This window comes from Amblyomma maculatum, chromosome 3 (assembly GCF_055883805.1).
Source record: "Amblyomma maculatum isolate TAMU_Amacu chromosome 3, ASM5588380v1, whole genome shotgun sequence".
In the NCBI taxonomy this organism is placed as follows: Eukaryota; Metazoa; Arthropoda; class Arachnida; order Ixodida; family Ixodidae; genus Amblyomma; species Amblyomma maculatum.
Window position 1 is genome coordinate 28,317,717 of NC_139346.1, and position 26,945 is coordinate 28,344,661.

At 45.4% G+C, this 26,945-nt stretch overlaps 1 protein-coding gene across 1 annotated transcript; it reads right to left on the reverse strand.

The window, feature by feature from the left end:
* Positions 1–1,092: 1,092 nt before the first annotated feature.
* Tango9 (transport and golgi organization 9) lies at positions 1,093–25,622 on the reverse strand. The gene is made up of 7 exons (XM_084597402.1): positions 25,049–25,622; positions 24,842–24,911; positions 17,135–17,372; positions 11,387–11,560; positions 10,188–10,298; positions 4,140–4,298; positions 1,093–3,161 (listed from the first exon to the last, which is right to left on the reverse strand). The coding sequence occupies exons 1-7, from the start codon at positions 25,123–25,125 to the stop codon at positions 2,824–2,826; spliced, it is 1,167 nt and encodes a 388-aa protein (XP_084453528.1). The 5' UTR covers positions 25,126–25,622; the 3' UTR covers positions 1,093–2,823.
* Positions 25,623–26,945: the final 1,323 nt, after the last annotated feature.

Sequence of the window (26,945 nt, forward strand, 5' to 3'; positions counted from 1 at the left end):
GTTTTTACTTGAAAAGCATATATTGTCAACATTCATTACTGAAGGTGTACTTCTAACCCGACTGAACACTATGTTCAAGAACAAATCAGAAACTTTTCTCGATTTAATTTGCTAGGCGCGTCTAGTTACAACAAGCTTCTAAAGGTGGCATCAGCTTCTCCAGTGATGGCATGAATGTACTGCAGACAGCAATGCACTGGACATCCATTTGGGCAAACTGTATGGCAGAATGACGCTGTAGTGGACAAACTGCCCCGTAACCCTTCCAACTGATCGATAGGCAAACATTTTCAATACTACTTTAGGTTTCGAGCTTTCAGCATAGCATGGCGGTAGCCACGTATGTCTTACCCACGTGACGCTGTGACATCACACCCCACGTGACACTAGGGCGATAGCTGGGCTACCAACTCAAGCGGTCGGCAGGAGCTGCCAACTCAGGTCTCTCGTTTCACATGGGACGCTTGTGTCAGAATCAGCCTGCTAGGACCCTGGCATTCACGTTACCCCCATAGGCCACCAAGGCACATTCGTACGGCTTGGTTAAAGCGGGGATTCATATGTGGGCTGAGGAAGAGAAAGAGAAGAAGAACGCTTGGTCGCCCGCAGCTAATGCTTTCGCTCAATATTTGGCTCAGCAGCATTAAACCCTTGTAATTTTTTATGGAGCTTTTTTTGCATTTATAGGCAAAGAAATATCTGTACCACCTTCACTCAAATTTAAGTTTTGCACAAATTTCTGACTTGTGTAACTTGCAAGCGCATTTAATAAGCTTCATTTTTGCGTTCGTGAAATTTAAATCTGTTTTTGCATTTAAAAAAGAAAATCCAAAAAAGTTCAGTTTCTCCCAAGGTAGGGAAAGAAATCCTAAACTCACTGCAGAGGCACAAGCACGCAGTGTATATATAGTACGGCATTTCAGTGCAAGCCTTCAAGAGTCGAGCAGACACTAATGGCTGCCTGAAAGTTTGTGCCAGCACACACAACCAGCATACACAAAAGTTCCATGCAATGCTGTCACACAGCATTTTAGCATCAAGGGAATGAGTGACAGATTAGTGATGATAACCAGCCAGAGGAAAACGACAAGACAAGGTAGACAGATATTTTTAATTAAAGAGCACTTATGAAGAGCACTTAAATGGCGGTGCATTGGATTCCTTGGGAGCCAGATAAGAAACCACCATCCACATGTTAAAATTTAGTGCCGGGAACAACATTAATACCAAAGGGAATAAAATCTCTACAGCACAGCATCACTGCAATAATAAGTGGGAAAACTTGAAACTCAAGAAGGCACTTCGTGATAAAAGTATGTGTGTGGTCCGCAGAGCTGACTTGACTGCATTAACCACACCTTCCGCCAAAGCACCACTGTTTTTCATGTGTACAGTTTGACTAAAAATACTATCCCGCAAGAAAGATCTATGTACACGGTATAAAACTTTAAAACCGTAGCTGTCCCAAGTGACACTACGATTCATTGATATGCACACTGACTTTATAAACACAAGCACTCTTCCAATGCACACTGACTTGATAAACACAAGCACTCTTCCAAATACTCGATTAATTCCTAGTGTGTCATGTCTTGGCAATAAGGAAAAAAAAAAAAAACTAGAGCAACCTATATACAGCTCTCGGGCAGATTCGCATGACTTGGAACAGTGCACGACAGCTCTGCTTGCCTGGCACTCTCGGAGGCCTGGAATGCAATGAGCCAAACTGCACTGTACATATGCAGCGGAACGAGGAGTGCAAAATGTACAAAAAAAGAAAAAACTTTTCTCAACCATTTGGCAGGGAGCTCAGAATGCAACAGCTAAAAGATGAGAGTTCCTACTCCCACGGATTTGGATAATGAGAGAATACCAGATTCTCCAATGTGACATGGAATTGTAGTCATGGGGAGATTAGTGTACAGGTACTTCAAATAAAAATGGGAAAAAGTCGCAAAACAACACTAGTGGCTGAGTGGACTGGACAGTCTATTTTAGGATTTTCTTGACTGAACATCAGATAATTAAATTTGGGGTTACCTTTGACAGCAGGAAAGTGCAGCGTGGCAAATGCTCTCACAGAACAGATCCTGCTCTTGGCTAGCAAGCGAAGAAAACAGAGGAACTGGAGACTGAACAAGAACAGCCCTGCTGCTGCCCGAGTAAGTTTGCATCTATGGGTGAGGAATAAAACCCACTGTGGCAGAAGCATACCTATAACACTGCATACAAGTGAGCACTGCACACATTTGACAGAACTTACTATCGCACAGTGGCGTCTGCCACACAACATCAACCTTGAGAACCATCCACCTCCAAACTTAACACTAGCAGGCACTGGGTGCTTCCATGAGCGCTCATAACAGTCACGGAGGAACTCTTCCATGGGCATCCTTTCTAAAGTGAGGAGGAACATGGCAATGCACCGAAGGTCTCGCTGGCACAACACTCAGTCTTTGTGATAAACGAGACAGAGGGATAGCCACCAGGAATTGACCAGGCCTTGGAAGTGCGTTACTTTGAGACACTAATGTCTCGCGCATTACTAGCAAGTGAACAGGTAAGCCGATGCTAAGCATCAAGCACCGGCAAACAATTGCGCCTGACCTCTCAGTACGGAAAAAGCTCTTGCAGCTCAGACGAGCACCTAAGCTTTCTAAATTTGAACGGTAATTTGGCCTCTGAGCAGTTCCCAATTCAGTGTGCCTTCAGAAGGCCAAACGGTGATCTCCACACGAGTTGCAGTGATTTGGTGCCCGGAGCACTAGAGTAGGTCCGCTGCTGCATGTCCCCAGCCAAAAGGTGCCATCCTCTGCGCACACCTCAGGGGCCCGGTACATCCGCGGTAGAAGATGGCTGTGACGGTCCGCGCTCTTCTTGCACCAGCCCGCTGAGGTCGTCCTGCGGTTGGCTCTCCTTAAGGCAGCCCTTGCGCAGCAGGAATGGCCGCACGATGACGTCATTGTAGAGGAACATGCCCAGGATGAGCACCAGGAAGCCAACAATCTGAGTCCAGTTGAAGCTCTGCCAGCTGACGGCCAGCGAGAAGAGCCAGATGACCAGCGTACGCACGCTGTCCAGGACCATGCGCGTGGTGGCACTCAGCTCCTTGGTCACACTGATGCCGGCAAAGTTGAAGAAGGATATGCTCAGCACCGTACCTGCACATGCACAGAGGACAGGGAAAGAAAATGGTGCCTGCAACTGCTGCTGGTGGGCATAAGAACGAGATGGCATGCAAGAGGTCTAAAAGATTCTTAGAATACTGCAACTGCTCTACCAACAACAAACATTACCTTTTAACGCCCCCTGTATACACATAAAAAAGGTATGGTAAGCCCAAGCCCAGGGAAATCAACTGAGAGCTCTTCAGGGTTGCCTAACCTAAACTGCAGTTTTAATAACAAGTAAACAAGTAACAAGTAATTTTAATAACAAGTAAAGGCTAATTAGCTAACTTTATAATTATTGGCCTGAGGAACTAAGTATCAATGTTAAAAGATAGCATCTCAAAAAATGGCAAGCTACACTGTGTCCATCAAGCTTGCCTTTATGTGAAGTATTAGTATTCATTAGTATTCTTTTTTTACCAGGCGTGCACAGTGAATAGTGCCCAAGTTTTCTCTCTTTGGCACAGAGCGATACCAAAGTGATTGCTGCAGCCCTCTCCTGAGGAGGCCCACTGCCAAATCTATTCTGCATTTGGAATGGCCTGCTTTTTAATGGTGAAAGTACAAATCCGGATCACACAGTCAATGCTCATGTGTGGCACTAGGTGCTACAAATGTGCTAGGCTCACAATTAACAACTGCTACCCTCACTGTGAGCTGTGGAAAATCTGAAACGCCCAACTGCCAACTTCTCATTGCCCTTATTGTAAAAGCACAAGCAGCCTGCTGGCAGAAAGGCCACTGGTATGAATTCACCAGTGAGTACGAACACATAAATAGGGGCCTCTCTCATGAGAAAAAAAAATGCCTGCACTAAGAACAAACTCAGATGCACGTAGCATCAATCCCAAACAATGAAATTCTAATTCCCAGCCAGAGCTACGTACCCTCAATCAGTAGCAGATATATGACTGGCCCAAAGCACCTGGCCAGGAAAATCCCTCCTGGGAAAAGAACCAGTGGACTCACCGATAACGCCAGCGCAGACTTGCCAGCTGTTGCCGATCTGGATGAAGCCATCGATGGCATCCTCCAACTGACCGCCGGGGTTCTGGAAGATGGTGTTGCCGGCCGGGATGAAGTACATGGGCACCAGCAGAACACCCAGCACCACAAAACCAAAGAAGCCTGCACGGAGAGAGAGGCCCATGAAATGGTGCATGTCAAAACTATGCATCCGCGAGAAAACAAGGCTCGCACTACGAAGCAGCAAAATTGTGCTCAGGAAAGGAGTCTGCCGTCACTGACTGGCTTCACTAAGGCGGCCGAGAGAGAAATGGCCAAGCGAAATAAGAGGGGCTCATATGCAAGAGAAACAGCTCTCTGTGCTGGCCGCCTGTGGCAGTTTTAAAGTTTTCCCAACTGTTAGCCTAATAAAAAGAATTCGGCTGCACAAAGCTCACTTCAAAGGGAAACCAATGTATGGCTGTCGGCAAAATTTTATGGAACATGCACTGGTGTTTGGGCGCCCTATACGGTGCAGTGCAAATATGCATTGTGATTTTGCACCTGCTGCCAAGCTCAGATTTGTGCACCTTGGAACATGTCCTTCCATCTAGGGTGCAGTTTGGCATTTAAACATTTGGCTTCAGCCTACACCGGTGGCAACTGAGCGAGCAAAACATGGTGTACAAACAAATTGGCAACAATCGCGCAATTCAGCCGCTTCAACTGCGCAATTTTGTTTTTATGCTATCAGCAGCAAAGACTCAGAAGGCTGCTTTGGGGGCTCCAATTTCAGCTTGGTCAGTGATACAGGCGCACACCGATCCAGACCATCGACTACTGGCCAATATTATGTCAAGCAAGCTCGCACTCCACCACCCTTTGCAAAACATTGCGCCACAAAGAGAAAGAAGAAGAAGAAGAACACAAACACTGCAAGCTGTGCAGCAACAGAAGAAAATCCGGGTCCAAACTTGTGTTTGTAACAAGTGTTTCAATGCTTCCAAGAACTGCTGCCACGAGTGGCACAAGCACTGGGCCCAGACCTGAGCAATGTGTACTGGTGGGATAGAGCACAAAAAGAGCAAGTATGAAAGAGCACTGAATAAGGGAGCCTCAGTTCACAGGTCGAGTCACCATTTCAACACATGGACTTGTCTGGGCAGCACAATTATCACTGGCAAAAAGAGCAAGTTAGATAAGCCGGACGATTTTTTTTGTGTGTGGAAGTTAGAAAGAATTTGGCATATTTTTTTACATTCTGGGATATTTAATGCTATATTCAAGCACTTCTTAACATACTTTTTTAATCAATTTTTTAAAAATAAAATTACATATCCGAGACAACTTTAAAGCTGGGCATTTCAATTTCTGCCCTTTAAAGGCCAATCAGCTGTACTTCGATATAGTTCAGAGCCATGATGAACTAAAAAAAATATATTTTCTTACACGTCCAAAATTGCTTCTTTCCATGTTCCAGAAAGAGCTTTGACACCAGAGAAAGGAACTTGCGAGTTGTGCTTGCCCAGTCCTGTCTTCCCTTGTGACTTTTTTGTGCACTACCTCCCCATCCTGATGAACAAACTTGCCCAACAACATATCCCGCTGAGGTACCAATTTTCACAACTAGGCGAAGAGGCACTGCAGAATATATTGCATGCGCTGATATATTTTCCTTTATTTTGTCATATACATGCCCTTTACAATCTTCTCTGTTATATTTTTTCCACTAAGTTCACACAGCGATTTATTTTTTCTTTGCATGTAATGCACAAAGTTCAAGTAGAATAACATCTACGGGACATAACAACAACAATTACATAAGGGACAAGGCGGGCAACGTCATCACTAATATGGACAAGATAGTCAAAGTAGCCGAGGAGTTCTATACAGATCTCTACAGTAGCCAAAGTAGTCAGGACCGTAATGAGATTAGCGGTAGGGAAAAACAGTCAGACGTTCCACCAGTGACGAAGGACGAGGTCAAGAAAGCACTAGAAACTATGAAAAGGGGGAAATCAGTTGGAGGATCAGATAACTACAGATTTGCTGAAGGACGGGGGGGATATCGTGCTAGAAAAACTGGCCACCCTGTATACGCAGTGCCTGGTGTCATCGACGGTACCGGAGAGAAAAAAAGATACATTTTGGCAAATGTTATAGGGAGATACCACAAATATTTCATTTAATCAAATGTTTTTCTAACACTCGAAAGTATAGCCTTCTTTTTTTTTCAATGGAAGCAAACGGGTTACACTTTCTCATGCACCCTGGAGCAGTTAACGAAAATTCTACATCAACCGTAGTCTCATTTTTGCTGAAACCGTGCGCGAAGCTAGCGTATTTGTGTCCTCTTCGTCTCATGCCAAGTCTGACAACAATACTATGTGAAACCAGAATTGTCTGCAATGGGATCAAGGGATCAAAAACTGCCCCCATTCAAAGTGCCCGGGCATTTTCCTCTAGGCAGAAACTTGACGGCGTTGGCGGTTTTCAGTCCCTCAGTGTCGTCGCAGATAGTTCTGGCTTTGCATCATGCGTGGCCGACCCATGCAATTGTTGGATTTGGTACTATACTTGACAGAGGACAAGCTTTGTTCATAGTTTCAATGCAAACTAATAATTGGTTGGCATGGAGTAATGTTTCAAAATTCAGGTGACAAAATAGAGTTCAATCATGTAAAAAGTTTACCTCCCCCATCAAATGCTCCCAGGCTGCAGGGTCTGCCCATAAACCATAATGTGGGGCATCTAAGACAGGCGAAAGCATCTGCTGGTATGAGAGAAAAGCTGTGCTCACCGCAAAACAGGGACACCCAAGGCAACTACTAAGGCAACATTGAGTCAATGCGTTAAGTAGCGAGATGCTTAAACTACTATGTGATTTGAATGAACGCTCACGCATTAATGCCCCTGACCCAAGATGGACCACAACACATATACATACCTGCCAACCTAGCAACATGAAAATTCGGGAGACCGCCGTGGCAGTGGTGGTGGTGGTGGTGGGTGGGGGGGGGGGGGGGGGCACTTTTTTTTTCTTTAGTGTAGCAATTTCGAAATTATTGAGGCTGACAACATTGACAAGAGGTGAGAGTGGCAGCCCACTAGTTTATTTTGAACTGATCTCTCTGTTGTTGCATCGGCAGAAACTCTTCCAAGTACCATATTTACACGGTTGTAAGCCAACCCCTTTTTTAGAATTCGAAGATCAGAAATGTGGGGGGAAAGGGGGGGAAGGGGACTTAAGATCGAAAACAAAGCATTGCATCCTTAATAAAAGCAAGATAAAAACTGATACGCGGTCCAGAATCAGTGATAAGCCTGTATGCCGGCGACTGTTAAAAAACAACAAATACAGTTTTGAAGGTTTCGCGGCAATATCAGCAAAGATACGGCGAATTTATTTGCTCTATGGCTTCAAGTGCAAAATTATGTTAACGTGCATGCTTCTCGGGGAGAATTTTTCTTTTCAAACTTTTATTGCGCAGCACAAACTGCACCTTTGGGAGTGTCGACTGTTTATGCAAGAGCCACTTTTAAAATAGCGGCGACGCTCGCTTTTTGCACGTCAGTCGAGTCGGGTCACGTGACACGGCGGCACTTCCAGGGAGTATTGATGGTTGATGGAAGAGCAGACACCGATCGTTCATTGAGTTTGTGCGTGGTTCACATGTTCGCACTTTTGACTTTATGACCAGGCACATGCTTTGTCATAAGCTCTTCAGTCAAAAAGCATTCGGTGCTAGTTCCGTGCAGCGTTCAAGGAGGCAGCTATCATTTATATCGAAGAAAGATCTGTGTTGTGGGCAGCAAGTTCGAAGGTTCTAACCAGGTTATGCGGGAATGGTGGTGAGAGTTGTGGGGATTCACAATCCCCTTCCTCCATTGTAACGCCCGCGCGTAATTAACACGCGTGATTACGCGCGCTGGCAGAGAGGTTGGCGGAGGAGAGGGCATGCTGGCCACCCCCCGCCGCCTCCCGGGCCCTGCGGCGACGCTGCCGCGGGCTTCCCTCTTTCCTGCCGGCGTAACCGGGAGACCTCCTCTCCCGTTCAGAGTTGAGGAGCGCGACTGTAGCAACTCGCTCGGGGGGTCTTCGGCGAATGGGCACGCACGCGCGCGGTTCATGATTTCCGCCGAGGAGACCACCGCCGTCACCGAGAATCGCCCGCTGACCGTAGGCTCTTACCGCAACGGGATGTGAGCGAGAAGCTGTGTCAGGTGAGCAGACACTTCCTCTCACCTACTTGACGCGCTTCCCTATTAGGTGGTTGTTATTTCACCCCCGTACGCGGCGTTCGCTCGCTACACGGTGGTTGTTATTAATTGCTATTCCTTTGCCGTGTACTCGAGCAGTGCAATAAACTCTGTTCGAGTACGTAACTCTGTGTTTGTCCCCTCTGGCCCGAACCCGCCGCAGTGGCGATTTCTCGCACCGCGGGTTGGGGGTCACAGCTCTGTCTGCTAGGGCTGGCACGTCGGGGCTAGAAGGTGACTGTAGCGTCTAGCCCCCCCCGTGGCGCATTCTCTCTTACGAGAATTAACCCCCATAGAGTGAGACAAATTTTCAACGCCAAGTGAAGAGGCTTCCTAGGGATACGGTTGGTATACCATCCAGAACTTGAGGCTAAGCATGCCGCCTACATCGCCGAAATACGTACGAGATTTGAAGTGGAGACGAATAGTATAGACAGGCATTATTTTCTCCGAAGTGGCTAGGTTGGGCTAGTTGGTTGAACATTATGTTAAAACAGCGCTAGAACATGCGATACAAAGAAAAAAAATTGTGTGTGTTGCTATCTGTCCATGTTTCAGTGGTTTCCGGAACATGCGATTTGGGGGGCCGACTTACATTCCAGTCGACTTAGTTGTGTAAATGTGGTATATAGGCTCGTGAAAGCGTTAAACTCCTCGTGCTGGTCCATGGCAGCACACGTCAGTTGCTCGTGTTCGTGATGGTGCCGTCTATTCAAGCTGCATACTGCTGACTCCTGCACTGCTTTCCGGCATGGTTATATTATAGCACGTTATGGGATTACAGCTATAGCACAGGTAAAAACGAATTGAAAAAAAATTAGAAAAAAACTGCCAGGTTGTGGCAGTCTCTTTTCGGGAGATTTGAAGTCGCGTCCATACAATTAGGATGTAATCAAAATTTGGGAGACTCCCAGACAATTCGGGAGAGTTGCCAGGTATGCTTACAAAATGAGTGATGATTTAGTGTGGTTAGGCCAAATGAAAATTAGGTGCACTCTGGGCGTCACTTTATTTTCAGTTTTGGTTCGCGGATCAATTTTCAAGGTCAATCAAGCTTCAGACAAAAATCTAAAATCAGTGAGCAATGGTCTTAGTGGTAGCAACTTTAAAAATTTCAGGCCACTTAATGCACCTCAAGCAGGCAGCATGATAGTTTTGCGTTCTAGATCTATTGCACATCAGATGAAAGTTGATGAAGACAATGACATGCCAAGCACCGCGCAAGGACTGGCATTTTAAAACTAAGAATGTTCGGCAGCAGCGATTTGATGAAGGCAATGACATGCGAAGCAAAGCGAGAGAGACTGGCATTTTAAAGCTAAGAATGTTAAGCAGCAGCGATTGCGTAGTGGTCTAACCCAGTGGCCAGTGAAGCCAATCTTTTCAGACAGGGTTCGAAAGCTACTTGCAACCAGAAAGAGTTTATTTTAGCCTGAAGCAATTGCTTCACCAACTACCACCTGCAAGGACTGGATAAAAATCTGCGTAATCAATGAATGTGGGCTCCAGAGGTAGCGCACGAAAAAGGCACAGTTCACAAGTGGCCCGCACCCAAACTTTCAGACTGACTGGGGACAGCAGAAGCATGGGACTGCTTGCCGGCAACAGTGAAAAAACAAGCCCCAAAAGCAGAATTCTGAGCCGATCCCAGTCACAACAAACCCATCTTGGAAAAAAAGAACTGGGATCTGTTATGACAGCGATACATGAGAAAATGCTCTTGGAGTTGGAAGTTTTGCGGAAGTTTGTCAGATTGCGTTGCTGCTCTGCATGTAAAAAAGAAGGTGCAGAGTCAGCAGTGGCAGCACTTGCCTTCCCAGCCAACTGCCTGCAGGGGTGCCACCTTGTACTTGGTGACAAACTTCTCCTCTATGACCATCTGCGAAGAGGTGATCACCTGGGCCAGGACAATCAGCAGATCACCTGGCAGAGAGAAGTCACCCGGTCTAAAGGTCAGGGCAGCACGTCAAGGTGGGCCACAGTCACTAAATGTCAGCTGTCTGCTTTCTGTGTATAATATTACTCTGCGCTGACCACCATATGGCCACTGGAATTGAGCTGAAAATGCATGAGAAGAAATGCAAGCATAAATTATTTACTGAGCGTATGGCTAATTCCCGTGACGACCCATGAATGCTCATGCATTACACAATACAAAAATCTCGTTGATAGGATACCCCATTGAATAAGTCTTTTGGCATAATACCTTTTTTTTTGTTACCAAGCGACAACCTAAAGAGGGAATGCATTTTTGTAAACCTAATACGATCGCATTTCCATGTGGGTTTGGACAATATGATCTCGAAGATGTATGCGTAGTTTTGAATGTTCACTTCAAGAGGCAGCGAAGTCCTAGCGGGGCAGTAGTAGCCTCAGTAACTATAGTGCTCAAGGCGGACGTTTTAGTATTTGCTCACATTAACAACTTTACTACATAACCTGTATTTATTAAAAAAAGACTTCATAAAAACAAAAGAAAAATCTACAGTCACTTATGGAGGACGAATAGGTACGTCAGTTTCACTTTACTATATCTCAGTTCACAATAGCGGAGTTCTACCGTATTTGTCAAAGTGCACCCTAACGCATCATGTCACATGTCAAACTGACTCAGGCTGCTGTCCAGTAGTCTGGAATCCAGACAACAAATTTATATACATCGCCTGGATATAGCAGCTAACACTCATGGGCATGTCTACATTGCAGTGGCGCAGGAACTTAAAATTAGGGCTAACATAAGTTGCACCTTCGAGGGTGCCAGAGTTGGCAGCTCCAGACACAGTCATGTCATGTGGTCATGACGCACACGATTCGCTCACTGATCAATGCACAGCTATACTGCCTGGCATGGTCGAGGCATGCTCGCAATTTTTCGCTATCAACGCCAGCACTGGACTTTTTAAAAATAAGACCTTAATACTCTCGCAATAAAAACAAAGCAAGAACACTAATGCACCTGTAAAGAGGAGCCGCATAGTAAACCTAGGTGATATGCCACAACTAGTACCCACCAGTGATGATGCTGTTGGGTCCCTTGGTGGCATGGCTGTCGGGAAAGAGGATGTCCGACATGCCAACCACCACCAGGCCAATCATGACTGTGAAGATGCCAAGCCATTCATATGTGCGCAGGCGTCGACCAAGGAACGCCACTGACAGCAGGCCCGTGAAGATGATCACCGCACCTGTGGGGGTGGGGCGAGATTTGTGCAGTGTGCATGAAGTACTTCTGGCAGTTATGGCTCGGAGCAGTAATTAGTACAGTGTTGCCTTCAAAAAAAAAAAGGGGCTTTCTGGGGGTACCACCAGCACATTTTTCCAGCTTGAACGAGTTGTCATCTTGCATTACAAATTACATTTATAAATCATTGAATCTAAGGAACAGATCAGCCTGGAGTAATAAATATTGGTAAATTTCACAACCAGAATGGCAAACTACATTTGCTAATGGGTATCGATTTACAGGAAGTGGTTAGGGAGGGCATCTGTCAAATACAAAAGGTGAACAGTAGCTGACTGACATCTAAAACAAAGGTGCAACCACCTTGCAGGCTAATGATAAATCTTGGAAGCACAGTGTAGCAAACCATCAAAGACTAAGCTATAAACACAACATTCTCAGAGAAAAAGTTCCATGCATTTGTGGACCCAGCTAAGCATGCTAGGAAAAGCCCTCACCAACAACAGGTCTGTCAAAATGAGCCCCCCTCCAGTTTACAAGGCAGCCAAGAAAGATGCCTTGCAAAACATATGAAGAATGACAGCTTCAAACACAATGCAAGATACATAGAAGGACCCGAGTGATATTTCCTCATGACAGTTAAAAACTGCGTGCAAGAACATATTCCGCCGCCATCTGTCTGAAGCACTTGCATGACAATGGAAAGGCAATCAACCTGTGTCGCTCTGCTGCTACAAAATGCACCTCGGGCAGTGCATGTTTTGCACTTATGGCTTTATGGTCTTGCCTAACATTCTTCCGAGTCATTAAATACTCATTTAGGCACAAAGCACTCGAGTGAAAAGACTTTTGTAGAACAGCGCAAAAAAACAACAGGGACGAAGGAAGACAACAAGACGAGCGCTAACTTTCAACTGACAAGTTTACTGCATGCCTGCATCCATATATATATATACGAACACGATTACACAATAAAGGAAACAAGAACAAATAAACAATACACCAGAAAACGTAAGATATGCAAGAGAAACATGTGCCATACAGGATTTCACACCGCATCATTTTCCCGTGTTCATAATTCTTACTTCATGTTCAGATAATGCTATGGACGGGCTGCAGATACAAGTGCCCTTTATCCTGTTGATTTCTTTAGCTTCTAAAATTTCCCGAACTGTCTGGTCATTATGCCTATTGATTATTTTTGCTTCTTCTAGAAAGGGCTGGCAAGTGTCGCTTTTACAGTCCCTGCAGTGTATCCCCATAGCTTCTTTTACTGTACCAAAAACATTATTGTGATGCTCCATTAGTCTTTCGTTAATACAACGTCCCGTCTGTCTGACATAGGTAATGTTTTCCCACAAGACAGTGGAACAGAGTACACCACCCCTCCTGGCAAACCACATAAGGGTCTTTGTGTTTTATGGTACAGCCCTGACCAATGCCTCTCGTACCATTCACGTTTTTGCACATTTTTCCTTATTTATCGGGAGCCGAAAGCACAACTTTCACACCTGCCCAATTTTTTATATGTTTTAGCCTATGCGAGAGGTGATGAATGTACGGAATGACCGCTATCTTTTATTTTGTCCGCTGGTTAATGGATGAGCTCTCCATGCTCGCCTGAGAAGACTTCATACCTGACAAAATAGTCCCCGCTACCGATACCAGCAGCTGCTTGGGATATAAAAGACTGAGAAAGAAAGAGTGAAAAGAAAATGGAGAGTTTTATCGGTCGCTAGAACAAGGAAGCAACAATCATTCTGCAGCTATCATTTGGTGTATATTATGTTGCTGCTGTTATGAACAACATGAAGCAGCTATGCCAACGGTCTGGGGTGAGTGGTCACTGGGCCACTAAATCCTACCCACCCCCCCAAAATTGCAGAGGTTTAAAGTGGCTAAACCTGGTACTACAACATGCAAAAGCATTAGACTGGCATAGTTTATGCTGGAAACTACAGATGACTGCCACTGTCTTTCCTACTAGGTGTTCAACAGCTCTAATTGGTCAGTTCCCCTTACAGATCATCGTTCACATACATGCACATCCTTACTAAATCTTTCAATTTCTGCCTCTATTATACCACACATTGTGATTAGCATACAGTCGCATTGCGAAAGACCACCTGACGTAGTTATAAACCCCACTTTAACCAAACCATACGAATATGCCTGCATGGCCCAGAGGCGCCATGTCTAACTGTGGATCCAAAGGGACACTGCAATCTGATGTCACCCTGCCATCTCAATGAAGCTTGAGCTGGTGGCACCTGCCAAAACAACAGGCCCTCAAAGGTCAAAGATTGAGGCTTCGCACATACTACCTCCAGTTTTTCGTAGTGACTTTCGCAGCTATGCAGAATGCCAAGTTGTGCCAATGCAATATCAAATGTGCATCAGTTATGTTCAGCTTGTGCTGGAGGATTCGGCGCCATTGGACTGCTTTGTTGAACTATTCCAAAGTAGGCAAGTGCGGCAGCAGAAACAATACCAGATCTTGGACAATACAGCAACTTTGAAAGCAGTTTGCTGACAACTCCAAGACAGTGATTTCGCTGCCTGAAATACTCACTGCGCGTACAACAGTGTCCATTCTCAACATAAATAACCGCGATTCTGGCAGCTTCCCACAAATGGATCCAGATCAAGGCTTACACAGATCTGTCACATATGCTCGACATTGCGGCACTGATGAACCGCCTGGAGAAAAGCACAAATAATGTGCTGCTATTGTCACGACGATCACATTACCACGACCTTAATGTGGACAGCGGGAACTCTATGGCTGGGAAATAGTTAACAGAATATGTGACTTATTTAACTTGCATAAATCCTTTCCAGCATCCTCTGCTCAGGCAGCAAGAGAAGTCATGTGATTGCATTTGTGGAGCATCATAAAAGCTGGCACCATTCGCTAGTGGTGAAAGATACCTAACAAGACGCTTAATTGCAAGCTGCTGAACTGCATATTACCCACTGCACAGTATGAATCTCAAAGTGCTCTCTTGAAGTTTGCAGCATGCTTGGCCCCAGGCGTCAATTTTCCTGCACTGTAAGCCCCATGATGATAAAGTTGCTACCACCTCGCTGCAATTCACAACTAAGTGGCATTTTCTTCTCTACTCATGCCTGCTTTGCAGCACTATCTTTTGCTCTACTACTTCACCCATGCTTGACGAGCAAGGTGTCTAATAGAGGAGATGCAGTGACAGAAATGTCTTTTACATAGTAAATCTACATCATTGAAGGCTTGCTTCAGTCGCTAGGCAAGGCTGTTTCAATGTCTGGTTATCTGTGATGGTTATGATGAACTATTATTACTTTAGCCATCCAATTCATGGGCATCAGAGGTCACAATGTCAGTTGCAATGAGTGCTTCTGAATTGTGAACTGCCACTATGTTTGGAAAAAGCCAGCAACAGTAATCAAGAGGGAAACACTGAAATGTGCTCAGATTTTTTTCTCCTACAGTACCAAAGACAATGACCGCATTCCAGGCCCTGTGTCGACCCTGCCTATCTTACGACAGTGGCCTCTTTCTGATAAGGGTCACAGCGTGACCCACTCAGTCTGCACAGCCACGTGACAACGGTCTTGCTGAAGACATCACCGCTGCAACACCTGCTGATAGGGGACTACTCTAGGGCTCAAACAATGCTGGGAGAAAACCAGCTCGCCCTAGAATGCTTTCCAGCGAGAATGCCCTAGCCCCTGTTTTCTGCCTGCTCTATCACTTTTACAGACGTTGCCTTTGTGTCAGTATGTGAGGCCACTTTACCTTTGTCTGGACGCAGTGTAGTTAAAGGGCAAAAAAGACACCACTGATCTTTCTGCTCAGGCACTGAATGAACAGCAGACGGATTATGTGGCCTGCAGTTCAACTAAAGAAAGCACTGCTCAGCCACCAAAGGCAGAAACAGACTGCTAAAACAGTGTACTGTTGTTGTTACTCTTTCCAAACTATCATTATGGTAACATAAACCACCTTTTATTTAAATAGAAGTATAAGCAGCAATTGACAAAAATGCTGGAGTTGTCTGTGCGAAACCTGAATTAGTGAAACCTCCATCTCTAGAGAAGTGCCGCCAGCGTCAACTACACCCGACCGAACCTACCTACCTCCAAAATGCCTGCACCGGCTAGGACACATTTTGGCAATGATTAAGCTCTGCCTCCAAGGGTATGAAGAGACTGTATTAATGGCTCCTATCTGCGACTCTGCTTGTGGACCCTTTTGAACATATTACTGGGGACAAACGCTTCCAGGACACGAGAAAAGCAAATCTGACATACTTGCGCCACATTATTTGGCAATCTCTTGATTTCACCAGGTGGTGTGACAACATGAGAGTCAGACTTTCAGACAATTAAGCCTGGTCTCCATACACCGGCTAACAACTGCGCCATTGGCTACGGTTTCTGATGATGCATCCTGGAAACTTTCTCTCAGATATGTGCACTTTTCAACTCGCTTAATCAATAAACCTCAATTTTTGCTTCTATTATCCTGCGTACATTGATTAGTTACAGTCGTAAATGACCACATTATGCGATAGACCTCCCTATAAAATATGAACTCACGCTTTAACTGCCCAAGCCTAAGGGTAGAATGATTCGGGATCCCCGGGTTCAATTCCCATCTCGTCCTTTGTGAACAGCTCCCGTCAGCTCGGCCACGTCATGTGGTCTTGTGACGTTATACAGCCCGCCAATCAGTCAGTGCCTGGCCACGTGACCTGCCAACTAACACCTGCCAGATGCATGTTTGATTCCCTGCTCAAAATGCCAACACCGGATTTTTTCATAATGGGACCTATGAAAATGTCTCGCTAAAAAGTGGCGGCACAATGAAATTCAAGAAATCAGTTCAAAAGGCAATCTCTTCAGAGGCACCAGCGCCACTCCAGTCCACAGATGGAAGGCTGTTCGCCTACCTACCATCATCTGATTCCCCTCACATCTTCAGCTTTAGATAGAAACCTGCCACAAAATATGTAACACCTCGGCTTAGAGTAAAAGCATCAACACAGACTTTGAGGGTAAGTCTTACTGCAGACCGAAGATTTCTCACGTCAAGCTTGGTAACTGTCCTGTCCTTGTTTCTTTTGGAATATTAAATCGTGCTTGCGTCGTGTGTTGCATTAAAGAAAAAGATAAAAGGCTGAAAGAATGTGGCGAAGCAGCGCATGAACCAGGAATTGCTATGGGACAAGCCGAAGCCTACAACACAATGAAAGCATTTCACTATGCCACAGATGAGAGAGCAGCAAGAGACAGGCTGAGATCCCGCAACCTTGTGCCCTATGGAATATAGCCACTGAGGCACAAGAGTCAATAAGGAAAAGTTGACAATAAATTGTTTATCATTGGTGAACTTCTCTATTTGAAAAAACAGCTGCGATTCCCAAACAACAATGTGCGAAACTAAGCCATAAATGATTTACACACGTAAAATAAAGTAACAAGTGAATCAAACAAGGTGCGCTAAAACAGCTGCAATCACAGGCAGGAGCTGGCACTCGTTCCAGCTCAATGCTAAGAGCACAAAGCATAAGCCGGATGTCAGATCATGACTCACCCCTCAGCATCTGGAAGCTGGAGGCATAGGTGAGGTTGAGGCCGACGTACATGATGGAGGTGCCGACCAGATCGCACATGGCGGGGGGTAGGAAGATCAATGGGTTGAAGTCTCGACTGCCGCTGGCACTGGGCGGCAGCTCAACCGGCTCCCCTGCCTTGGCCTTGCGCGAGTAGTACCAGAAGACTAACCGGAAGGCTAGCAGGCACGACAGCTCACCCAGGAACATGCCCACCGCCTGTGGTAGCCAAAGCCATAATGCAGTCCACGCTAAAAAGGCGATCAGAGTGCATCTTCCACCAGAGGCTGCCAAGGAATGGCAGTGGCGACAATGTCAAGGCCACATCCTCAGTGCAAATCAGAAAAAAGGAAATCCGACCATGCACCCATGGAGAATGTTCTCCAGTAAAAGCCCCTACTTCCGTACAAATACTGTACTGAAGCTCCAGCCACTATACCCACTCCAGAAGTTTTGGATGCATCTAATTTAAACAATGGCCTAATATTTGATGTTCTTGAAAATGTTCAAGCTATTATTACCTCAAGCAACACGGGTTAGCACAGATTTGTCAACTGCCCATAAGTATAACATGTGGTGTTTTGTCCCATCGCCTGCATTAGACAATGCTGACGCATACACAATGCATATAATATGCAGGTACGGCATCAGTGAAACTTTCCTTTTGTTTTTCTCATACTACCGCCGACATAGCAAAGAGCAAGTCTGGAACCCCTAGAACGTCAAAGTTCACCCCTTTGAACTTCTAATTATGGGATATTGCCAAATTATGTCAGATAAAGAAAAAAGGCAGCGCACGATTAATTCAGTGAACTAGTCCAGCATTTTTGCACGTTGCCTCAACAGGCTGGCCTTCGAGCCTGCCTCCTTGGCCTCAGCACCTGGATGCTACAACCATCGCAGCTTGTCAGAACGTGCGAACTGAACAGACCAAAAATTGCAGAAGAGTGCAAGGTTGGGCACCCTGAAAGATTCACAATGTTCCAGAATGGATGCTGAGCGGCGAGGTCCACAAGCTTAGACTGCACTGTAGTTCTTTCCCTTTTCATTCATGACACCAAGTTACACTGAATGTAAGAGGATATCAGTGCAGTTGCCAAACGCAAGCTACAGGCCGAAAAATGATGGGAAGACAAGTGTCCCAGCAATGAAGACTGGTGAATGATTCACTCTACGCATCTCGTTCTCACGTTTGAAACCTGTTGATGTGTTGTCATTAAACACAGGAAGCAACGAGGGCTTGATACAAGATTCCAGGTGCTGATATAAATGTGGTAAGAAATAGGGGTTGATACAAGAAACCTGTTCCAACACCCTTTGCATGCTTTTGTCTACTCCCAATTTTTTCCACTGTGAAAGCAAATAAAACGTCCCAATAGTGCCATATAAGTGCCTGTTGCAAGGCAATTGCAATCATAAAGAGGTAAATGCTGTTTGATAAACAGATTCTCACAGGCAAAAGCTTCAAAATGGCTATGAGAGATGTGCACTGGATGAATTTCAACAACCTATGGTCCTCCTATGTGCATACTCATGGCACAGCACTGTCAATTTTGCACGTTGCCTCCACTGAGACAGAGCTGGCCTGCATCCTTAGCCTCTGAATGCTACGGCCACCACAGCTTGTCAGAATAGATTAACTGAACAGACTAAAAATTGCATACGAGTGCAATACTGGGCAATATGGAAGAGTTGCAATGTTCTACAAGCTGGCAAAGAGCCTGCTTTGCTTTCTTGATGCCCTGAAAGTAGCGCGACTAGAAGGACTAAGAAAAGAAAACTGAAACGAAGCACTTGTATTTTGTACATTCTTCCTTCTGTTCCTGTAGTCGCACAGCTCTTGCCATGTTTAGTAGTGCAAAGGTGATAAGCTAAAACTCGCTTGCTTTGAAGGCAAACCTATCAGTAGAAAAGCATTCGCCTTATCTCCTGTGTGTGCACTGCTACAATGTGGAGAGATAAATGCAAGCAAACATGAAGTGCACCTTGTAAGCAAAAACTGATAAAAAGTGAGGACTTGAATGCAACAATGAATGCCACATTGCTCTGCAATCTGCAAGCAGATTCTCTGTTAGACGCAAAAGGTCTCTCAAATCATTACCAGGATAATGCAGCATCCAAAATAAAGAAAGCATAGTCTAAACATAGTCTAAACACGCCTAGTGTGCACAACATCAAGACTGGTTCAGTGCACATCTTTTCTTGTAGTTTTGAAGCACTGGTGATGTTTTCATACAACATCGCACATATAATACTGAAGACTAGAGAGAAAGATGTATGCACAGCTTTGTCTACCTTAAGCTGCAACCAACACTCCAAATAATACTGCCATGTAAAGAGATAGAGAAGCCATATTTTGTGCAGGCTGTTCTGGCTGAGGAATAATCTATAAGACATTCAAAAACATGTATCATAGTGTGGAGCAATGGTTGCAAAATTTCAAGCAACAAATTAATATTTCATTCCTTCTCTGGTAGTTTGAGTAGCTGAAGAGTGCTTGCAATGCCACAAGTAGACATGACATGCAAAGCATGCCAAAGCAGAAATATAATCAACATTTTGTTGCTTTAATTTGCTGGGGTTAAACTGCCACAGAAGCCAGAATGACACTGGGAGAACAAAGAGCTCCCATACTGTGTTTTTTGTGTTCTGGACAAAAACTGCACGCATGAAGAAATTCTATAGAATACTTATTTAGCAAAGCTGAATTCTGACCATTGATCCTTGTTTAAAATGTCTCGTGCATCATTTGACACCAAAAATGCACGAAAAATTTGATGTCTCCTCCTTTTAAAGCTACAAAAAGATTGATGCTCGTTGGGCTAGTTGGTTAATCATGACTTCAATAACAGCGCAGGTAGAAACAAGGGACGAGAATGCACAAGTTATAAAAAGATTGCCAGTGTGAATGCATGATAAGGCAGCTTGAGGGAAGCCATAGAAACCAAGGCGAAGGACACACACGCATGCCCAAGAGAAGGCTAAGTGCAACATTTTGTGCTCGGTCATGCCGCAGAAACATGCTCACTTTATGGTGTGCTGCCTCATGCAAGCATGTCATCATCTCAAGCGATAGCGTGCTGCCTATCGCCCGCTGCGTCACTACGAGAGCCTATAAATGATGGTCGTGAAATAAAGATTGATCATTTTCTTTGCGTTACTGAGATGGTTCAATCCAAACACAACAGTGTGGACTGGCCACAGTTCGCGTGTTGGAAGGTAACCGCGTTGGTGGCCCAATGAAACTGGGTTCTGTGGAAACCTTCAGTTCCTTGGAGTACTTATTATTCAAGTGCTGATGTTAAAGGTCCCATTATTTAGAAAATCCGGTATCAGCAACGGTGTGGGCAAAAAACTATGGGCATGGTGCTGGCAGGCAGCAGACATGGCTGGACACTGATTCTTTGATGGTTTGTGCAACTTAATGAGATTCCATGATATCAAAGTTGGAAGGAACTGCCAACTCATAAGAATCCAATGCTCTTGGGTGTTCAGTAAGACAACCTACTCCTAAGCCACGCAGGCACGTTCATAAGAATTGGTTAAAGCGGGGCTTTATATGTCAAGTGGTAGCCCACACTATCGAGTCATACCCTCAATGGCAGAGCGTGTGTCCCCTATAATTTTTGGTTTAAGTTCAGGTTCCTTTGAACACTTAAATCCACGGACGATTCATCCATTGCCTTTTCCTTTGCCAGCTTCATTATGGCACTACCCATACTGAAACTGCTGGCAACTGGGGTTTCGACTAAGTGATTTTTGTTTTGAAAATTTAGCACACCTTTATTTTTCGGTGTTTGTTTAGCAATGCAGCGCTAAAATTTTTGTAAGCAAATATTATTAGCTTCATTAAAATAGACATGCTTTAGTTATGCAATACAGTACCGCTATACAGTGAAGTCAGTTGAATTTGTTTTAACCTTTCTGTAAGTGCAAGCAATGGATTTACCATAAAATAATGTACAAATGGTTGTAATTAGAGGTGAGCTTGTCAAAGGAAGAGTTCACAAGATTTAAACCATATGTATGTTAATAGTGACTGAGCCAACAGAAAAACACAAGAGGAAGCATACTTCTAAAATATCTGATACCATGCTACCACCAAGTTGTTGCACTAGGCTCAATGACATGATACATGTCACAGCATACATGCCACACATGGCATGTATGCTAATGGCTGCAAAAGCAACTGCTGCTGAAGTGTTGTGGCAGGTACAACACGGCACTTTTTCAGGACAATAATGTGTATTTCTCGTCGCAACAATCAAGTAATCTGACGAAAAAAGTGGCAAAGCAATGAAGAAATGGTGATTGTCTACTGGACTCTGCAAGTTTATGGACCTTTTCCATTATGACCTAAAATGTTCCGCCTTGACTGTTTCATTAAGCAGAGTTGTTTGAATTTTTGCTTATTTTGAGGTGTCATGCGTGCATACGCAGAATCTGCTTTTATTTAAACGTATGGCAGACCAGAAGGAATGGAAGCGAAAACATGCAGACTCTCCAGCACTTCCTGCAAGCTATTAGAGTTCCCAAGAGTCAAAAAGGCTACGACAACCTGGCTTGTTTTTGTCATCCATCCCACATGCGGGAGGGTACAAAAACCTCTAGCAACACCTGCCAGACCTCTAAAGGCTTCTTTACTGGACTCTGCTTCTCTTGAGTGAAGAGATTGGGAAACTGGCATATGAGCTAAACTTGAGCAGACCAATTAAGTCAGACATGACACTCTTGGCCAGGCTAACCTCGTGCCATTAAAATTTAACTGTCATCGAGCGACGCCTACGCCAAGAACAAGGAACGTTGGGACAAAGTTTTAAAAAGTGCTTCCCTGCACGATCAGCTTCGGGCTGTCCAGGAGGCCCGCGCGGCGGCGGAGAGCTTCGGGCTCTCTGTGCCGACGTGGGAGCTGCCCTCTACACCTGGCGCCTAGCCGAGTGTCCTCCAGGACCCCTACTGTGGGAAATAGTTTTACCAAACCAAACCTTATCAATGAGAGCAACAGTACAAGAAAACTGAGCGGATATCTTGGACACTTGGTGTTGCACCCCTATAAAGTCTTCCACTGATAAGCTGTGTGATTTCAGTTTTAAAAATCTTCCCTTTGGTGTCACCGCAGTTTGACAGGATGTGCGATACAGCAGTAATTGTGCAATGACATAACAAATCAAGCCCCTATTGTACAAGGAAGGTCAGCACACTCTCACTGAGTGGCTCTACGAGAACAAAAGGGCTTATCACATTCCACGAGACTACTGTGACGGATGTATCAGCACAGACACCAATGGGATTTGCTCACTGACACTGCGAATGCTCTGATGTAATTAACAAAGAAAAGAACTGTCAGTTCATGTCTGTTTGGTTTGTAGCGTTTAATACGGCAAAGTGACACTGGCTGATGGTGCCATCAGGCTCCAGACATTTCGACCGACCTGGAGTTTTTTAACAAGCACCGACATCACACAGTACACCAGCACCTTGCATTTTGCCTCCACCAAAATGCTGCCACTGTGGTTGAAATCAAACCTATGTCCTTGAAATCGACAGTTGAGCGTTCTAGCTAATCAGGACAAGTTCCCGCCCTGGCTAAGAGCATATGTCTGTTTTGATCTGCGGGGAATGGTTGCAGCTCGTAACGCAGCTGAGATTACCTTAGTTAAAACTGTACTTGCCACCGCATCAGTGACTGCAGAGAACTTGTGCCATGAACATTCACAATAGTTACCAGGGCATTTGAAAGCATGAACGGGTAACTGTGCTTGATTTGAAGGCAATGGAAGCTTCTAGGCAACTAATGAGATGACATCATTAATTTATGCCACTTTCTGTACAGAATGCCTATCAGTGGACGTTTCCAATTATGCAGAGCAGATACCTAAACAGAGAATGCTCTTTTTGTGTTGTCTGTAAGCTGCACATTACCCGAGGCATTCAGCAGAATGCAGCAACAAATGCTGCAGCTGCAACCTGTATGCATCTAATGTGACAGAAGACTTTTCTGGCAGTGAAGTCATGTCCATAAAGACTGCCTTCCCTTTAGGAGTACCTACCCAACGGCTTCACAGATTGTTTCATTGCCTCCAGGACTATTTTCTGATCAACCATCAAACTCAATATGCCTTTTAAGACCAAAGTTAGCTAAATTAAGTCATATGCAATGGCTAGAAAATGACTTCCTTTAGTCGCACCGAGACAGGTGCAAACTGGCTGCTCCTCCAAGCTGGCCACACAATGAAAATTCATCAATATTAGTCTGTGGTCACCTTGTATTAAGACACCCAAATTGAGGCTTATGAAGTTCAGAGCATGGTACCTACCCAAGTTCAGTTCAGTGCAAAATGCAAAGCGAAATTTCAAGAAAACGCGCAACTACAGACTGCACGCTGTTAAAGACCCTAGCCAGTGCGGGTGCCCATTCGTGGACCTTGTCCCAATTAGATGCATTCAAGCCCTCCTTGGGCATAACTTGCGGCACCAGTTCTCGATGAGGAGGTGCTAAAAACGTAGATGCACTAATTGCTGGCTAAGCACTTTGTGACACAGGTGGCCACAATCAAGATTTATGACTCAGGCTGCGTTTCACGCTGCGTGCGCCCAGCTGCTACAGAGACTAAACACTATTCAGGAAAATCAAAGCATGCAGTTGACCCGGTAGGAAGTTGAGCCTTTACTAACATAAAACTCTCCAACCTTTATCAATGTTATCTGCTGCTAGATAGAACTAATTAACCTGCAGAAAATTAACATTCCTGTCTGGCGTTCTTAGGAAATAACTCCTGTGACTGCATGCAGACTGAGCAAAACTGCACACACCCAGATGCCTGTTCTGTTCAGAAATCTGCCTCCAAGCATTTCCAGTGAATATAATGTAAAACCGCAGACTCACTGCACAGTACTCTTACAAACAATAAGAGGAAATAATGCATGTGAATACGGGCAAAGGGACCAACGACATTTATATGCTACGTATGTGAACATTCTGCTAAGCAGCTTGTTTTTGCAGTAGGCATGTATGACCCGCAAGACTTTTCATAACCACTGTGACGATAAAGAATCTTTTGGTCTTGGTCCTAAAAAAAAAAAAAAAAAATTAAAAAATTAAAAAAAAATAAAATTTGGTAACGGTGGTTATGATGAAGGGCAATAAAAGTGCGTCACAAGAGCCCGCCGGCACACCGTCAATCGCCGATATGGTCCTTTAAAAAATTTACCTTATTTAGCAAACGATAACAAGTTCTTTCTTCTAGAGCCAAACCAGTCATGGCACGCACGCCCCCCACACGGCGCATGTCAACTCGGCGAATGGTGATTCACACGCGTTTGTGTTCGAATACACCGCAAGTTGCGCAAGTATGGAAGAAGCTGCACAGCTCGCGGAAGAAAAGGGCCTATCATTCATCAAGTGCATTATGACTCAAAGAGGCACTGAGTTAGGTCACGAACGCACGTGACTGTCGAGTCAACCGCATCGCCACACGTCAGCGGCAGGCGAGAACGCTGAAGATGCGCTTCGCGTTGTGGTTACAAAGCGAAAACAAGGCAAACGATGTGCGACGTGACCGCGCGCTCTCGACCCAGTAGCAATCACAGGTTCAAAAGCCAGCACGGCTGATACAATCAAGTGCGCCAATACAATCATACGCACAAACTATGTATTGTACTCACTTTTCGAAAGCAAAACAACTGACCTGCAAGAAAGGATGGTCGAAAAGCCTCAGCTTGCCGTCCCGACCGATGGAATAGGAGTTGTCCGCCCATCTGAAATCAAACACAAATGAAATTGGGTTCTCTCAAGCCAGGAATGTCTTTCACGCCATGTGTGCCAACTGTTTACCATACAAAATGAACAGCTCCGTACAGCTGAAGAGCGAAAGTTTAGGTCAGCTCCAACTTACTTTGTCGCCAGCGTGTTGATGGAGCCCGTGAAAACGAGCATGAGGGCGAGGAACACTTGGTATTTGGTCCAAGCCATCGTAGAGCAGTACTAGCGGCAGTGCAAAGCAGGCCGTGGTCGATAGGCAAGTCCAGTCAGCGGCAAAAGGGAATGTGGCGTGCTCGGTCCGCGCGGTAGATCTGACAGCGGCGCGAATCCGCCCCCCGTCACGAGGCCGGCGACCCTATCAGTCTCTCGGCGATTGCGAACCTTATCGCCTGCCGAAAAAGAAAGGGCCGCGAGGAAAACGCACAGAGATTATCAACACCGTTTCTCACTGAGGCCCGACAGCGCACAGGACGAGCCACTTTCCAGTGGCGCAAGGGTGTCAGCGCACCACTCACGCAAGGCAGTGCAACAACGTGGAGGAAGGTGGACAAGGTGGCTAGTGTCTTGCCACTGGCTCAATAAGCGGAGGGATGGAGGAGGGTTATGCTACGAGCACGAAACCTACAGTTCACTACACCGAGAAATCCAAGAAGCGTGCAATGCAGCTGATACAGCTGCGAGCATGGGTGGCTGCGAGCACCAAAATTTATTATTCGATGGCAGCGTCATCTGGAGCGCAGAAATGAACACGCGCATATTATAGTGCTTTTTTAAAGCAACAGATAGCGCGAGCTAACAGCGTCGAGCAAAAAGCGCGACGTTTAATTTCTCTATTCCGGAACGACAGAAATTACAGCTAATCCAATCCTCATTTTGCCGCTCTTTGGCCTTAGTCGCCCTTGCGCCGTTAAACTGCCAACTAGTAATAATAAAATAATAACTCAATTCAAGAAAGAGCGGAAAATCTTACCAGAGGCCAGTTAGATCTTCGAGTAAAGCACAAGTCAGCTGCAGATCGTTCCTAGAGGAGTGCAGCCCGTGATTAGGTAGTTCACCCAATTAATTGTAAGAATATCCTGCAATGAATAAATCAATCAATCACGCAGTGCGTACTCTCATGAATCTATTTATGCTTTACAACAGGCTGACGTACAGGAGAGCAAAAACAAAATTAAAAACATGAATATATGCTCTTCGAATCATATATGTATGGCTGTGGCTAAAGGTACGTCCGACGGACCCGATCAATGGTCTTAAAGGTACGTCCGACGGACCCGGTGCGTTTTTCTTCGGGATCCGTCCGACGGATCCGGGAAATATTTTTCAGAGGTACGGCGGACGGACCCGATCGGTAAGGATCTTCCGACGGACCCAACGCATTTTTCTCCGATATGGGCCTTGGGATCCGTCGGGAAAGCCGGACGGATCCGAGATCCCCAGATGTGGTTGTAGCAACAACATGGTAGCCATATGTAGCCAAATCGGAGTTGGTATGAGGTGTGTACGTGCGAGGTGCAAGAAGTATGTACTACATACTGCATGCGTGAAATGTGAAATTACAAAGAATAGTACAGTGGCAAGAATAGTGCCTAGAATGGGTGATATACTACGTGATGGCATGATGATAGGTTTACGTGAGTTGGACCGCGGCAGGGTGGCAAGCACGACCAGAGCGCAAGCGCATGTAATCGCGGTGTTGACGGCCAGCCCGCGGCCCGCACGCCCGCTCATTTGGTCCTCGTTATTATGTGGATTAACGTCTTCGACGGTCGTTAAGTAATTATGTAGTTTTGATTCTTCAAAGTTTCCTCACTTCCATCTGTGATGAGATGCGTCACGTAACGCATCGCTTTCTGCTCGCATTGAGGTTTGGTGCTGCAAGTTCTACGTAGTACAAGCGGCGCTGAAAAAGCTGGGCACCGCCGGCGTGTCTCTAGCCCAAGCATCGCGTCATTCGTGTTTGTTGTACAACTGGAGGTGTGGTTTGTGCTTACCGTGAGATGCTGTGATTACGGATTACGTCCTACTAG

Bases quoted from the DNA above. Each gene is read 5' to 3' on its own strand.
- Tango9 (XM_084597402.1), bottom strand. From the start codon at position 25,125: ATGGCTTGGACCAAATACCAAGTGTTCCTCGCCCTCATGCTCGTTTTC. The intron at 10,299-11,386 runs GTGGGTACTAGT...TCTCTCTGCCAG, and splicing joins ACCCAACAGCATCATCACTG to GTGATCTGCTGATTGTCCTG. The intron at 4,299-10,187 runs GCAAGTGCTGCC...CTCTCCGTGCAG, and splicing joins GCAGGCAGTTGGCTGGGAAG to GCTTCTTTGGTTTTGTGGTG.